The 16,858-nt window shown below is 44.1% G+C and overlaps 1 protein-coding gene across 1 annotated transcript in view; it reads right to left on the minus strand.

Annotated features, from left to right (window-relative positions):
- The window catches only part of SVEP1 (sushi, von Willebrand factor type A, EGF and pentraxin domain containing 1), a 128,684-nt gene that overhangs the window by 16,545 nt on the left and 95,281 nt on the right, over positions 1–16,858 (minus strand). The window contains exons 38-46 of the mRNA XM_055791245.1: positions 13,048–15,827; positions 11,614–11,839; positions 10,358–10,513; positions 8,388–8,451; positions 7,521–7,694; positions 6,269–6,442; positions 4,159–4,332; positions 2,272–2,448; positions 1,214–1,384 (exon numbers count right to left, since the gene is read on the minus strand). Coding sequence (XP_055647220.1) covers positions 1,214–1,384; positions 2,272–2,448; positions 4,159–4,332; positions 6,269–6,442; positions 7,521–7,694; positions 8,388–8,451; positions 10,358–10,513; positions 11,614–11,839; positions 13,048–15,827 — 4,096 coding nt within the window. The remainder of the gene's footprint in view (positions 1–1,213; positions 1,385–2,271; positions 2,449–4,158; positions 4,333–6,268; positions 6,443–7,520; positions 7,695–8,387; positions 8,452–10,357; positions 10,514–11,613; positions 11,840–13,047; positions 15,828–16,858) is intronic.

Consider the following 16,858-nt stretch of genomic DNA (forward strand, 5'->3'; position numbering starts at 1 on the left):
AACTGACGAGAGGACCCTGATTAGTCAGGCTTAGCACGGTATAGAATCTTCCATCTCCAAAGGGCTTCTAACCTAAACAGAGAATCTCCAAGAGGAGGTACTGTCACTTCCATTTTCAACACAGGGAGCTGAGACTTGCAGGAGGAGAAGGAGAAGACAACTTTGATGATGGATGCAATGTTCCCAGAGCATTCTGGCACCTTTCCTCTTTGTGGGAGTTCTCAAGCTTAGGCAATGGGGCTGCTTATGACTGGCCACAGATCTGCCCTAAGGTTTCATTGCTTTTAATACTTAAATTTCTAAACAAAATACCTAAGGCTCAGTTTGTAGTATGGTTGCTGTCACACCATCTGAGGTAAGACCTAAGGGTGAAGGTAACTCACAGCTTTATAGCTACCTCATGGCAGAAGGCTAGTCAAGCTTCTGATGCAGAAATGGCACATAGCAAGGTCTCTTCCATCAAAGCCCTGTGACCCTGGAACCCCTTTGCTATGCCTCATCCTTGGTTTTAAGTTACTGTTTGAAGATGCTCATATATGTTTTTAACAGTTTCCCCCATCTTCTGCTCAAAACTTTTTATTTATTTCAATCTTCTGTGTAGAAGAGTTAATTCTGTAATTTAAACAGGTGAATTTTAGCTCAACAAATCAAGAAGTGACATCTTCCTGCCAGCATACCAAGGGTGGAAAGGCTAGACTTTGTCTTTGGTATTTTTTCTGCAGTACTTAGTGTGTGTTATTTAGTGAGCTGATCAACATATCCTTAAATATTATATTGCAAAACAATTCTCAGAAGCTGCCAAGCTCTAGACACAGTGAGAGACTAAGCACTCATCTCATTTGTTTTCGGCAGTGCTTGATCTTTGACTGGGAATGACTGAGTGGCAGTGCTTATCTGAAAGAGCTCAGCATGTAAGAAAGATGACTGGTTCCATCACTTTCTCAAAAAAGATGTGAGGAGAGAGGATCTTAGGTGTGGGATACAACACTGTAGCAAAAGAAACTCTAAGGTTAGAAAAGACTAAAGAGAAAAATTGTGGAAGCCTTCTGTTTCACTTGGAAATAAAGCAACACTCTGCACTTTAAATGCCCTGGGTGAAATTGTGACTGCACTGAAACTAGCAAAAATTCATTTTCATTTTTATTGCAGTTAGGATGATAAGTCTGCCCTTATGGCAAGTTAAGATATGCTTCTGTTCATAAAAAAGACTTACCTTTGCAGGTAGGTGGTGTTGTCCATGTTCCATTTTCTAAGCAAATGCTCCGCAAGGGCCCCTCCAGCATGTACCCACTGTAGCATGAATAGGTGATCATGTCTCCATACTGATAGAAGCTACCACGAATCAGAGCATTCTCTGTGTGAGCTGGGGGGCCGCAAGATATCTCTAAACAAAAAGAAACCACCCAGAGCCTGGTAAGCTGCAGTGCCTACACGATACAGTTTCTAACCATGGACACAGCACTTTGCACAAAGGACCTGCGAGGTGCCAGAGAGACACTTCTAATGGGAAATTAGTGAGTAGGACTTCTTCATGGTGCAGACACTCACAGGGAGAACCTGTACGTACATGCAGTGAACACTGAGATGACCAGAAACAGCAGTTTCAGGTAATGCAACAATGGCTCTATCCACCACATAGACCAGAAACTTTCAGATGGTCCCAGGATATTCATAATACTGGATTTATAGAGTGAGGTGATGTCACTGTTCAAATTAATCAATACTGCTTGCAAGAAGCCAAAAGCTTTCAGACATGTCTGCAAAAAGACACTATGCCTTCTGTCAGTGCCAATAAATATAATAAAAGGCAGCATGTCCCTACAACCCTCATCATCACCCATAATCTCACAGGAATCATTCTCAGGATATTTAGTGTATACAACAGCTAATCCCAGCTCCAGTGCTTGCAAAAGGTAAATTGAAAATAAAATTACAGTAGGGCCTAGTAGACAGTAGGATGAATGCTGTTGGGGTATCAACCCACATAGGTATATTCTGGATCCTTTTAAAGAAACAACTTTGTCAGAAAGAAAATCAAATAGCTCTTCTGTGGAGCTTCTTAGGTCACCTTTATGTGTCAGGATCTCTTGGACCAACCCACCTCTCCAAATGGCAACAGCTGACAAAAGTTCTCTGCTTCCAGAATAACTGCATCTAGATGGAGAGCTCTGCTGACACATCTGTGCTGTCACACTTTTGTGTGATACAGCTGTGGTCACCAGCCCTCTGGAAAGTACCAAACCCCTGTGGAACTGTATATCAGCTACTTACTTTCACACTTGGCTGTTGCTGGAGTCCAGGTCTCATCAGCATTACAGGTGATCACAGACTGCCCTTTCAGCTGGTAGCCTTCCCTGCACCTGATGGATACATTCTGACCAACATAAAAATCCACCTCGGAAAGAAGGGCATTCTCTGGGATTACAAAAGGCACAGGACAAGGGTTTGCTGTTCCAAGAAAGGGTGTAAGGGAAAAGGAGAAGGGAGGGAAAAGGAAAGGAAGGAAGGAAGCAAATACTTTAGAATAGTTTCTGCAAACTTCAAAATCAAATAATATGAAAAGCAATAGAAATAGATGCTGCACACAAGTCCAATTTATAACGATGTAACGTTATGAGATTAAGGTAATAAAATACTACTGCTACTATTACTGTTTGATTCTCTGCTGTCACATAGCTTGCCACCATACTCTACTGATGCCAGTAGAAGACATATCAAGTATTTAAGTGGGAAATATCCTACCTGTTACTATCAAACCATTTGCTCATGTCCTTCCTGTTTAATGTAACTCTAAAAAAGACCCAGACCTATCCTATTTCTTGTTCTGAGGGGCTGGGTCAAGGAAGAGCAGCAAAAACCGAGGTGTTTGAGCAGAGACTTAACAATAACATCCATTAGATCAGGGGTCCTCAAACTACAGCCCGCGGGCCGCATACAGCCCCCCAGGGTCCTCAATCCGGCCCCCGGTATTTACAGACCCCCCCGTCCCCCCGCTGGGGGTTGTGGGGGGGGAAACCAAGCAGCCGCAGATGGCTGCCTGCCACTGCATCCGCGCCGGCCCCCTGGTTAAACAGTTTGAGGACCCCTGCACTAGAGTTTAGAATTTCTCTGATAATCTTATTTATTGCTGGCTGTAAGCTTGCTGAGCTATTTTTGCATAGTCCGTTGATTTCATTATGATTGCGGAAAAGGCTGGACTCTATATACAGCAGACATTGAGGCCAGTTTCCTGAAAACTAAAATCCTGAGTCCTTTGTAATACAAAAAATAAATATCTCAAATCAACCACCCTAAAACTACAGCAGATCTTAAAATTTGTTACAGACACAGAGCAACAAGGAAGGCTACTGTGTGTGTGTGGCACAGCGCACATGTATGTGAGGTGCTATTTCACAGAATCACAGAATCATTTATATAGCTGTTAAGTCCAACCTCCCTCTCAAAGCAGGGTCAACTAGGTCAGAGATTGCTCTGGGACTTGACGAGCTGAGATTTGAGTATCTCCAAGGATGGAGATTTCGTGTCCTCTCTGGGTCTCTGTTCCTGTGTTTGACTACTATGATGGTGAAAAGTTTCTTCGAATACTTAACTGGAATTTCCTTTGTTGCAACTTGTGTCTATTGCCTCTCATCCTACCACTGTGCACCTCTGAGAAGAGTCTGGCTTCTTTTTCTTTACACCCTCCCAACAGTCAGCTATAGACAACAATAAAGTCGCCTTTCTGCCTTGTCCTCCAAACTTTTATCTCATCTGCTCCTTATATATCGAGTGGTTGACTACAATTGACTCCATTTTATGTCAACCTTCCAACTACGGGAAGCCAGGCAGAACACACTTTGTTGTTCTACTGTCACAAAACCGCACTCAGACAAGTTAATGCTTTAACGTATCTTAGTAACTGCTCCCTTTGTTCCTCTGTAAAAATGGAATGCACACCAACAAATCTCCTCATGTAGGCCAAACCAATTTTTTAAACTACATATTTTTAAACTACAAGTGACAAAATCTGCTCATGGCCACTCCAGAAGAAAATTGCAGTACATTTCCACAGAGATCTGCAGAAGTTGCTCTCTCTTTCTGTCAGTTTAAATGAAAAGCAGCCTAGACTTCAGTGCTTACAAATTGAGACCAATTTTTCATCACAAAGAAAACACACACGTTTACAGAGAGGCAAGGGATTACTCCATCTTCCATCTCTTGTGCACTCTGCTGCAGGTTCCCCTTCCAAGCTGTATCCCCTCTCACAGAAATATGCTATTGTACTGCCAACTGTATTGTTTTCGTAAGTCGCCTTCCCATTCAGTAAGGAAACTGGAACTTTGCATCTGGTCTCTGCAAAGGAAGAACTCACATTAATACAGCTGGATATTAGACTTGGACTTCTAACAATTCCTGCATTACACAGTATGCTTAAAGTAGCAGCCACAGAACAATTAATCATGAAGAGCATTGAAGGAGAGTTCAGTAGCCCTGGGAAGGAAATGTAGCCAAGCTAGGAAAGGAGCTCCTCCCAGTGACAGAAAAAAGCCACAGCCGCGTGTTTTTCAGGTCAGCAAAATGTGGCAGTGCTGGAGAGCAGAGGACACATTTATGACTTCATATCAAAGTGGCGCAGAACATGGACATGGTTCTTTCTTGCCACTGAGAGATACCCCAGAAACTTGCAGCCCTTTGCACCTTCCTTTTCATCTGACAATACCAGAGAGATGAAGGATGGGGGTTTGGTGCAAGATGCCAACACTGACATTACCAATTGCTCCCCTTAAGAATCTCAGCTGTGTTTCTGACACTGTCAGGCTAACAGTCCAAGCTGGGTTACCACTGCTACAAAAGAGACTCTGCTCTGCATCCCATTTTCCAGTTGATTTTCCTAGGTGGTCTGTGTAATGGGATGACCGAAGATTAAACTATCAGACAGACATAAGGTCATCAGGAGAGGAAGAGAGGAGTTGGTGAAGTGGCTGTGCTCAACCCTGTTCAAGATGTATTTTCAGCACCGCTAGTGTGTGACTTTTCTCAGGTGGCTGGCTAGGTGCTAGAGACCTCCTCTCTGATGTGGATGTCCCCTATCAGCTTTCCAGGTTGCTGCTATAAGGTCTGTAAAGTATCAGGGCACTGTAGCGCACAGTGATCTGTGCATTGTGTGGCTGCCCAACACTGCACACCTGATGATCCCTAGCATTCATGCACTTTTCATGGCTCTGGTGACAGGAACCTAACACCTGTCTTGAGTGGAAGATCATTATCTGTCTTAGTTCGGTGAAGCTGTCACAACATGTTGGTTGCCTCTGAATCTGTGTGTGCAGCTGGGCGTGGAGACATCATCATGTCAGCCCCATGTAAAAGTGGCAAGAGCAGCTATGAAAAGCAAGCAGGATGCTGGGTCTACAGTTCAGCCTGGGAGACCTGAGGTATATGCAGCAGGGACAAGAACGGCCTGAAAGGAAGTAGATGGGCAGGAAACAAGTTAGTGTGTTTCAAGGAAAAGAAAAGCACGAAGCCCAGATTTTGTGTTTTTATGGCAAAGAGGCCAAGAATGAAGTGCACTCAGAAGTTAATGACACTGCAATTTAGTAAGCTTCTATATGCTTTACATTTTGAACAATCACCCAACAACACTGGCTATCTATGCAAACTCGTGATCTTAAGTTTTTGTTCTCTTTATGTGTTGACAGCCTTGTTTCCACCCACCACTGCACACTCCATGTGACACAGACAGTTCTCACTTGGCATTCATTCTGCTTTGTGACACAAGTGACAGGACCTGCTGAGGGAGCACCTGAAAGTGGTGATTTGCAAAATGGTACACATTCATGGTGTTTGTTCATGTGAGGAGAGTGGAGGTTAAAGGCTGAGCTGTTGAGATTGTCTTTGGGGCCCAAAGTTCAGAAACAAGAGTATCAACTTAATTGACTACAGGAGACCGCTGGGCGAAAAGTCACTTGTCCATGCAGCTACTACCTTTGGTAGGGGTTTGATTTTCTGAGATGGCAAGTAAACTCATCTCTCATTAAACTTGTTAAACTGCAGATTGCAACCTTAGGAAAAATGGTGTCTAAGCTCTTTCTGGCTTGGTAACAGGCAGTGCTCATGGTGACACATCTCATTTTTCAGGCACCATTTTTAATGCACATTACAGAATGATTTCCCAAAATCAGCTCAATCCCTGGATCATATGATATGCATGCATGAAGGAGGAGATATTGTTTATCCCAGATTGGAATGTGCTAGGTCATGAAACGTGCCAGGCTAGACATGAAACGGTTACCTTCACACAATGGCAAGGGTATACTCCAGCTCCCATTGGCAAGACATGTGATATTCTGGGGCCCAACAAGATGGTATCCGGAGTTGCACACAAAAGTTACATTACTTCTATATGTGCTTCCTGTAGAAATGGCCTCTGCTTTTTCTACTGAGGGATGCAGCCCACAAGTAATTCCTAGAAGAGAAAATGTTTTGGTTTAAATGGCCTCTGCTTTTTCTACTGAGGGATGCAGCCCACAAGTAATTCCTAGAAGAGAAAACGTTTTGTTTTTTTACAGACAATGAAGGCCATTCTCTCTATCTGTTACACACTGTCTGACAGCTCTGTTCACACACTGAATTAATGGAAAGATAGGAAGAAAGAAGCAGTGAAGTATTATATGGCGAAGGGTTATATGATGCCTTGCCTGCCCTCTCTCTTGGGGTTCAGGCTTCGGACACCTGAGAGAGAACGTGTCCAAATGTATCTGATGGTGTTGTGAGCTATGAGGTGTGTTCAATCAGCGATCCAGATTGTTTCTTCTGAGCAGGCCAGAGGTTGCATTTGCAGTCTCCTTTGCTCCCTCTACAGTTGAAGGTGATCGCAAGATGTCCTCAAGAAAAATGACAGTGGTTAAGAAGGATCTTGCCCCCTGTCCCACACTTACTGTGGAGACAAGGCAAATTCGTGAGAGGTGAGAGAGAAGAATGCAAAGATTAGGACTATGACATCACCATGAGAAGATGAAAAATGATTTATTGGTAAAGATTATAAAATATTAGCATTTTATTTATAACCTGTATGAAATAAGTCATAAATCCTTCCTTCCATGTTCCTACCATTAATGACCTTCTGCTGCACAGACAGCCAAGATTTGTCACTAGGGAGCACAGTCTTCCATCTCCAGACATACAGAGTGGCCAGGATATATTAGCCTTGGCATCCTTGGCATGGCAGAGATTAACCATCACAGCACATGATGTCCAAGGCCCCTGACTGCAATGCAAGGCAAATCAAATACAGCAAGACACACTCCTCCCCTACCGACCTAAGCACAACTCTATGCTTATGCCATTTTAATGTGCCAAAAGGAGCTCCCTTCAGACCAGAGAGGAACTGCCAATGACAATTTCTCTGCTGGCTTCTCCTCTGGCTCCTCCTGTTACAGCCCTCCAGCTGGAGGGGGAGACTGGGAGGAAGCCAGCAAAAGCACTCTGTTTGTTCCCAAGATGTCCTGGAAAACTGCCACCGTGTTGCTCTTCTTGCTACTTACGGGTGCACGAAGGGGTGGAGGGGCTCCACTTCTTGTCAACGTGGCAAATCCTTCGGCTTGGTCCCTGCAGCTCAAAGCCAGGGTCACAACTGTAAAAAACCTCACTGCCAAACAGGAACTCTTCTCCCTGAACTGATCCATTTTCTATCATGTCTGGGGGTCCACATGATACTCCTATAACACAAGGAATATGTTACTATCAGCCATAATGTCCTGCCCTGTTCAGGACCTACCTCCACAGGTTTTACTCTGAGAAATGGGCAAAGAACACAGCATGTATCTGGGCATTCCCAGATATTTACCCCCGAGCAGCAGAACAGTATCATGCTTTCTGCTTCCAGTTCCTACTAAAAGACAAAAATCTATTGTGGCTATGCTGGCAGGAAGTCTTGGGAGAGTCCACTATTGCCACTTACACCCAACAGCTGGTAAATACTTATGCAGACAACTTCTATTTTGGCATTGCAGTCAGTGGGCATCAGACATCTCACAGAAGTGAAGCACCTTTGGGAACAAGTATCCACTTTTGAGGATGCTAAGTACCTGTGACTGCTAGCAACTAATGTGTTCAGAGGTCCCCAGTAACCCCAGAAATCATAACATCAACTGTCAGACCTATTTCAACTTGGAAGCTGCCTGCACAGCTTTCTTAGGGATACAGCAGCAAGGTGTAGTAATTTCCTTCACACTATTACCTGCACGCACCAGCTATTCTGCAGCTCTACAAGGATGTTATCAGTGGTACTTGCCAAAATTTTTAGGCAAATGCAGACCGTATGAGTTATAAAGCAAAGTAAGTATTAGTGTTTTCTGTTGTGTAAAATCACCCTTGACCAACGCTAAGTGATAAACTGAGGTGGAACGTACTTCTGCACACAGGCACTGAGCCACTCCAAAGCCTGTCTTCTTGGCAAGTCCGCTCTGCGTCACCCTGTGAAACAAAAGAGAATGCTCAAAGAACAACTTTACCTAGTCCGTTCTTTTCTCCCATCAACTCTAGTACCCAGCAAGGCCAGGACGTTTTCCCTCCAAGTGCAACCCACAAAAAGAGACAGCTAAATGCTGCCGCCCAAGTCTATCAGCAGAGTTTAGGGTAGCACTCTTTCCTGCAAAGTGATGGGTATTGTTTATAAATCAAAAGTTTGTGGGGCCAGCTAGTCAGTTCTCTCATCCTTCTCCCTGGTATATTATCTTTCTTGTCAGTTCTACCACTCTTGTTCCCAGGAATGTGTTATGATGACAGATTTTCTCCTCCCAGGACTCACTCACAGAAAATCTAACTAGCATTTTTTTCAATAACAGCACAAGCTTGTGTTTTATAAATGTAACCTACTGATTTTAACCACATCCCAAACACTCAATTCTTTAAATTTGCTTATAAATAACCTTTCTTAGGTACCGGTTTTATAGCCAGTGTAATAGCCCAGAATTGATTTCTTACTTTATTCCAAGACATGGAGAACAACATCCAAATGTGTCCCTTGAACTAATGTACTTTCATTACAAAGCAAACCCACTGACAAGGGCAGCTGTTTGACATGAGGATCATATGGCATCACACCCAATGGACTTTGCTTCCCAAAGGAAAAAAATCAGGACTTCAAGGAGACAGATTGACGCTAGGTGGCGAAGCGGGAATACAAAGCTTGGAAGGACTTTTTACGGTATGAAAGCACTAGCTTATTACCTCCAAAATTTACTTGAAACAACAATTCTACCTATCTGTCTAAATAGCAACCCGCCCCTCCATCCTCAGTGATATTACATACGTGGCAACAAAATGCAAATTAAATTTATTGTTACCTAAGCATTCTCTAAACTCTCTTTTTTATTCTATACTGAGTGAATTCCCTCCTGACTGGGTAAATTCCCATTCACAAAGTACTCACTTTATTACTGGTCTTACAACAGCACAAAGGAAGCAGACTTGCATTCTGCTTAGTATTCACAAAACATAGCATTAAGAGCCAGCCTCTGTCCTGGTGACACCTCCACCACCTCATGCCTCTGGATGTGACTGGGCTGTACTCTGCCATCACCTGGGGATGGCTGAGGCCATGCTGTGCCTCAGCAACATACTTTCATTTCTGAATTCACTGCAGCTTTTGAAAACGCACCTGAGGCAGCTCTAAATTGGCTAGCCTGAGTCCTGAAATGGGACTGCAGTGCTGATCCAGGGCTCAGGTGGGGATAAGAGCCCAATACTCATAATAAAAAGTACTGGACAGGAACGAACTTTGTTCCTTTCTCTGTCAGGGAATAAAGCTGCCATTGAACAAACTGGAATCCCTTTGCCTTACTAAAAGAAGAGATATCACTTTGGTACCATCTAGCTATGTCATAGAACTGAGGGCAGCGGAGTTTTTCAGGAGCTTTGTGTCTGAAAGGCACAATGCAGCAGACATAATGCTTGGGACATTATGAAATAGAGGGAAGAATGCAATCTAATTCTGGCCAAAGAACCCGTTCAAGAGAGCAATACATGAAAAACTAATTCTTCCATGGTTTATGGTCACAAGCATATATAATGCTGTATTTGCAAAGGGCTTGAAACAACTTTCCATTTAAAAAAAACAACACTGAAAGGTATCTGCTGAACATGTATCTCTGAACAGGATGCTTCTATTTGCTTCAAATATACTCTTAAGTCATTTAAGTACTCTCCCAGACATACCAGGAACCTTCTACAGACAATAACAACAACAGCAGATACCTAACTTCTGCGGCAGTTAAGGGAATATATCAGTACAGACCAGAAATAATACATTCTCGCAATCACATAAGAACTGAAAATGACAACTAAAGGTTTAGAGCACTGAAGATTTGAGCTTGCTTACTTGTAATTCATAGCCAGAATCACATTTATAAATAACCACATCTTTGTATTTGTATTTAGTGCCAACCACAAATCCATGCTTTGGAGACTCTGGGGTCCCACAGGACACAGGAATGCAGATGTCATCAGAAAATGGTGGCACCCAAAATCCACTCTCCTGAAAAACAGATGTAGTTTGAAGTGTGAAGGCACCACTTTATATGCTTAATTCATGTTTAAATGAAAAAGTTAGGAAAATCATAGTAGAAGCATCCAATGGCTGTGGGTGTACAGATATGGGTAATGTAGTATTATCTGTGCAATCCTTAATAAAACTCAGTAATTTAAGCAACACTTTTAAGATGGCAACATAGACAGGAGCTCAGCTTTGGCAGAAACATTCAGCTTAGAGTTACAAGACAGAAGGAAGAAAAAGTAAATGGGGTAACAGAAGCTTGGAAAGGGTAGTTCACTTGTACAAGGTTACCTAATAGCTCAGGGAACACACCAGAAGAATGAAATTACAGATGCCTGATACCATGTTCTGTACTTGTAGTTGTCCCCTGGCTGCATGTCTAACAGCATGACTAAGTGCTCCAGCTGCCTTCCCAGGCTCTCCAAGGGAAGTCCGATACCTGAAGAGACACTCATCAAATGCACCTACTCCTACTTCCACAGATTTTTGAAACAGCAAAATAACAGGAAAACTTCTCCTTATGAAGTGCTGATTGAGCAAAACCACACATGCTCAGCTTTTCTCATACAAGCGGACTTAGTGACTTCAAAGAGTCTATTTACAAGCTTAAGTGAAGGTTGTCCACAGCTAATGTGACAGCAGGTTAGTAGCAGAACTGATGAAGATGTTTGCGCTTTAACATACTGTAGATTCAAGTTTCTACAGCTGCAAAGCGGATTAAAATGTGTGCTGCCTGTTATTCTGGAGAAAAAGAGCTCTGCACACAACCCTCAAAATACATTAGAAATCTTAGCTACATCTTTTTAAATTCTTGGACATGATTTATTCCCTGAAATGTGAAAAAAGGAATGCTTTTCTAAAGGACAACATTAATTTTCAATGGAAGAAGGAATCAGTAATTTCTAGTTCTGAAAACTAGTAATTGTTCTTACTGGACAGCAAGGAAGCACATTATATTTTGCAGGACATGCTTTAAATTTTTTTGCTGTGTGCAATTAAGGGCCAAAAGCTAATGAGGGCATGAGGAGGACTCTTGAATTCAACAAAGCTGGCAAAACAAAAGATTGCAAATAACACTATACCTTGCACGCAGATGTACTTGTTCCCACCAGATTATAGCCTTCCACACATGACAAAGTGATGTTTGCGTTCACAGTGAAGTTGTCCCCAAGTACGATTACATGGGTGATATTTCCTGGGAGGGGACACTTTCTGGGGCAACAGGAAATATTTTGAGGAGACCACTGTCCATCTTCCTGGCAAATGCATACATCCACCTCTGTCACCATTGTGTAGCCTTCCAGGCATCTGCAACACAGCATGAAGACCTGACCACAGACACACAGCTAGGGATAAGCTAACCCATAAATTACAAAGTCAGACAGCCATTTTTCAGCACAAGTTGTTTGTAAGCACACGTTGGGATTTCTCTGTTACTTCAAGGTAACCCAGAAGCATGTCTGGACTGAGTTTATTCTGTTGCAAGAGCTCGAAGCTTCAGACTTCATCTCCAGCTGCCTCATGCTGCTGCAGCACCACAAGGGAAAGTGAGTTGGTGGCTTTTAGTGGGGGGAGGGTACTGAACGCTTTAGCGTAGCTCCTGTGCTGCCCTTTTGCAAGGAGTGCTGTTGGTTAGGTAAACAGTATGTGACTGCCAAGCAATTTAAAGATGATCTCACTCTCTTCCAAGAACAAACCAAGCCTTATGCTGACCACAGGGCACTTACTTAAGATATTTAAGGCTGATTTGTTCTGTTCCACATGGACCTTCACCAAGAGCAACTCAATTGGCTCGCAAAAGTGGGTTCACTTGTAAAAAGGCAGACTCAAGCACCCCTTTGCCTTATTAAAGATGCAAGGAAATGACTGATACTGCTAAATTAATCTGCATGCCATGTCCAGACTCTATCCCATACTACCATTTGCTTTTACTGCTAAAAAACCCTCCCCTTCTGCCAAAGAAGTCACCTTGGAGAAAGATCTCCAGTGTGCACACTTCAGGAAATCAACAAAACCCCCTTTCTCTTGTATCTGACAAAGGAGTAACTTTGCATCAGCAACACTTGCTGACAGTGCAGTGTTGCAGTGCAGAAAATGGGACAAGAGGGAGATCAGCCCTTCTGTATTACAACAGGCACCTGAAGTAGGAAGATGTAAATGGGGTGCCAAAAGGGGCGAAAAATCGCACATCCTGCCGACTGTTGCTGCCATCTGCAAAGAAAACCTGAATGTCCTGAACAGTGTTACAGAGGAGGAGAAGAGGAATGCAAAAGGGAATGGGAAATTAAAGGCAATGGAAGAGTGCAGCCCAAAAGGCTGAAATACCTTGCTGGAATTTTGACAGTGGACCAAATAATATTTAGGGTACATGGGAACATGGCTTTGTGAATCTGAGCATGTGACAGGGCGTAATTTTTCTTCCAGGCCTTTTGAAAACTTGCACTGAGGGTGCATGCACCTTCCATCTTCTTTCCTTCAGAGATTTGATGGAAACAGAATGGCAGCAGCATTCTTACCTGTACTGGACCTTGCTCCCATAGGTGTAAGTGTTCCCAAGAACCTCTGCATTTAGGACAGAAGGTGGTGGGCCACAGCTTAACAGCTCACAGCTTGGGTATGGCTTCTTCCAGACACCAGTCTCCACACAAGTCAGTTCTGGACTCCCCCGCATGACAAAACCTGTCAAGCAGGTATAGATGATGGTGTTCTCATCTGCAGGGCTGCTCCCATTGATAAATGTGTTGGGGATGATGGGTGGAGAGCCACAGGAAATCTGCCCGCAGCGAGGAAACCCAGAACTCCACTTGCCAGCTGCCTCACAGGTGACTTCAGAAGGCCCTAGCAGTTTGAAGCCTTCCAGGCACTGAAACTGGGCGCTTTTCCCACAGCTGAAATCTGTACCAAGAACCACCCCATTTTGAATCTGTGGTGTAGGACACAGGCAGGGTAGGCAAGATGGAAGGCTTCCACTCCAGGAGCCATTGGACAAACATTGCCGTAAAGGATTGCCATGCAGCTCATAACCAGGGAAGCACACATACTCGGCAAATTCCCCATAGGTAAAGCCTGAGCCATTCAGAAAGCCATGGGAGATGTCTTCAGGAGGTCCACAAATAACTGGCTTACAGTGTGGAGCTTCTGAATCCCAGGTACCATCACTCTGACAGGTCAGCATTGACACTCCTTGCAGGCTATAGCCTTCATTGCAGTAATAGTGCACTTCTTTCTTAAAGCCAAAATCGGAGCCCCTAGTTCTCCCATTGGGAAGAGGTGGTGGCACAGGGCAGGCCACAGCTTTGCAGACTGGAGCAATTCCACTCCAGCTTCCGTTTGCAAGGCAGACTCTAATCCTGTCTCCATCTAACAGGAAACCTTCATTGCAGCTGTACTCTGTGTGTCTCTGGAATGTGTGCTCCTCTCCAGTCACCCGACCATTTTCCAAAACTGGTGGTGGGCTGCAGGAAATAGGAATGCAAATCGGTTCACTGCCATCCCACTTCTGGTTTTCTTGGCATCGCCTCTCTGTGGGGCCATTTAACTGGTATCCAGGATCACACTCATAGTAGACAACACTCCCATATGTGTAGTTTTCCCCTCTTATGTTCCCATTCATAAGCTGGGTAGGCGAGTTGCATGTTATTGCTTTGCAGTATGGAGTAGTGTTACTCCACTGCCGACTTGGCAAACATAGTCGTGTGTTGGAGCCAACAAGCGTGAACCCTGGCTTACAAGTGTACTGCACCGCACTACCGAGTGTGTTCTCAGTGAAATGTAAAAAACCATTCTCTGGGGGTGACAGCAAGGTGCACTCTATTGAAACGCAGGCAGGGGCAGTGCCATTCCAAGCCCCATCTTCTTGGCAAGCTAGAACTGGGTTTCCCAGCAGCTCATAGCCAGAGTAACATGTGTATAAAATGATAGTTCCAAATAAGAAAGTGGTGAGCTGCACTGCACTGTCCTCCTTCAAGGAACTTTTGAAGTCTTTAAAATTGTCAGCCAGTAACATATGTGAAAGGGAGGAACTCTCTGTAACACTCTCCTGGTCAGAACGTCTTTCCCCATGTCTCACCTGCACGTACTCCCCAAAGTCAATGTGAGGAGGCAGGCCGCAGTCTGTTGGAAGGCAGGTTGGTGTGGAGCTGGACCAGCCTGATTCTTCACAGGTCTGCATGGCAAGGCCAGACAGCTGGAAGCCTGGCACACAGCTGTAAATGACCATGGCCCCATAGCTATAATCTGCACCCTCCACAAAGCCATTCTCAATGGGCTGGGGGGGCTGGCAATTTATAGCTTTGCAGGAGGGAACCTCTGTACTCCACTCCCCTGTCTCTAGGCACCTCAGCGTTTCCTCCCCTTGGAGCTGGAAACCTCTGTCACAAGAATACCTGACACTCTGCCCATAATGGAAATTTGTGAATGAGTATTTGCCATTGAGGATCTTCTTAGGCCTTGAGCATTGAATAGGTTTGCAAGCTGGCTTTCCTCCAAGCCACTGACCATCTTCTCCACAGAGAATAGTTGTGTTCCCCACCAGTTCAAAGCCTGGTTTACATGTATAGAGAGCTGTGCTGAGGAAGGTGAGGCCCTGCACATCAACAATGCCATTCTGAATTTCTTCTGGGTGGGGGCACTCCACAGGAATACATTCTGGCAAAGGCAAGCTCCATGAGCCATCAGCCTGGCATCTGATGATAGACTCACCCTTCAGTAAAAACCCATCTACACAGATGTATTTCACAGTGCTACCAAAATGAAGGGATGAAGTCAAGGGGTCACCAAAGGGGATGTATGGAGGTGCAGGACACTGTACAACCTTGCAGAAGGGAAAGGAATCATTCCACTGTTGGGAAGGCAAGCACTTCAGTACAGAGGAGCCATGCAAAACATAACCCTCCTTGCAGGAGAACTGTACAACACCAACTTGATAAGTTACTTCCCTTAAGACCAGCTGGTTTTCTGCCAAGGGTGGTTCTGGACATTTTGTTGGGACACACTTTGGGCTTTGCTTTTTGCTCCATTTCCCAGACTTCTGACACGTCCAAGAAACATCTCCAATCAGCTCATAGCCTTCATCACAGAAGAAATCAACTTTGGATCCCATATCAAAAGTTTCTCCCTTGGAGTAGCCATGCTGGATGGGTGGTGGTTTTCCACAGCTGAGGGGAATGCAGTAAGGAGGTGATTCACTGTACCACTGCCGATTGGCTTGACAGGTAAACACTGAGCTCCCAACCATCTGGTAGCCAGACTCACACTGATAATTTGCTTGATTCTCAAAGAAGTGTCCAGTTGTTTCCTGCAAAACAGGTAAGACGGGGACATGTCTGAAATGAAGATGCATGGTTGTGGCAATAGAAGACTGATTTAGCTCCTTGTGTTCTCTTGGTCTACCTTCTAGCTGCATCCCTGACAGCAGTAAAGGCTGTCTGCAAAGAAATGAATGCAAATAACTTACACAGAACGTCTTCCCTCAAACAATGCACTCTGCTGTTAGGAATTCCGAGAGCACTATCAAAACAAAATAGAGGATTTAGGGCTTAAAAGGTAAAAGCTAGAAAATATTTGCTCTGCTTTACCCCTTTCTGACATTGACATATGAGGCCAAAAGCTGTGTAGACAGGAAGTAAAAAACGGCTCAGGAGAAGCTGCCATGAAATGGCCTATTGTTGTTGTGGTTCTTTAGCTTACAGGTGTATTCAAGGCTGGAGCCCCCAGATGTACTGCCACTAAGAGACATTTAGAAGTGCCACATATGCAGCCACAGGGTCTTGAGCAGGCAGCTGAGGAGCCTCGTAAAGTTGCGGCTGAGCTCTGACTGAGGTATTAAAAAATGTCTCTAACTGGAAGGAAGATCTGGAGGAGTGATCCTACCTAAGAAAGACAACACACAGTGATATGCATTAATTAGAGGATGTACCTGTGTGGAAGTCCGAACAGAAATTGTTGCTATTACTGCTGGAAACCAATGGAGGAACTGGGATGCAACCCCCCACCCCCAACTTTCAGCAAATGCCGATTCCCTGCAGATGTAACGAGGGGGGGTATTCAGAAGAATAATGTTTTAAAAATTCAAAGTTAAATTTTTACAATAGTGGTTTTGATCATCCTTACCACAGTATTACCCTTGTGCATCAAAGCACAACATAGGTTAAGTAGTTGTTACAGGTCTGGGCTGCCACAAGGAGATTTTTGACCTCAGGCATTGTTGCAATGTAATCTGATAAGGAAAGGGGCTTCAGTAAAGTGTGCTTGCGTTGAAAGGAGAGAAATTATCCCAAGGTGATTTTTCTGTCGCACATCAGATTTTTTTTCATAGCAGTGAAAACA

This window comes from Falco peregrinus, chromosome Z (genome assembly GCF_023634155.1).
Source record: "Falco peregrinus isolate bFalPer1 chromosome Z, bFalPer1.pri, whole genome shotgun sequence".
In the NCBI taxonomy this organism is placed as follows: Eukaryota; Metazoa; Chordata; class Aves; order Falconiformes; family Falconidae; genus Falco; species Falco peregrinus.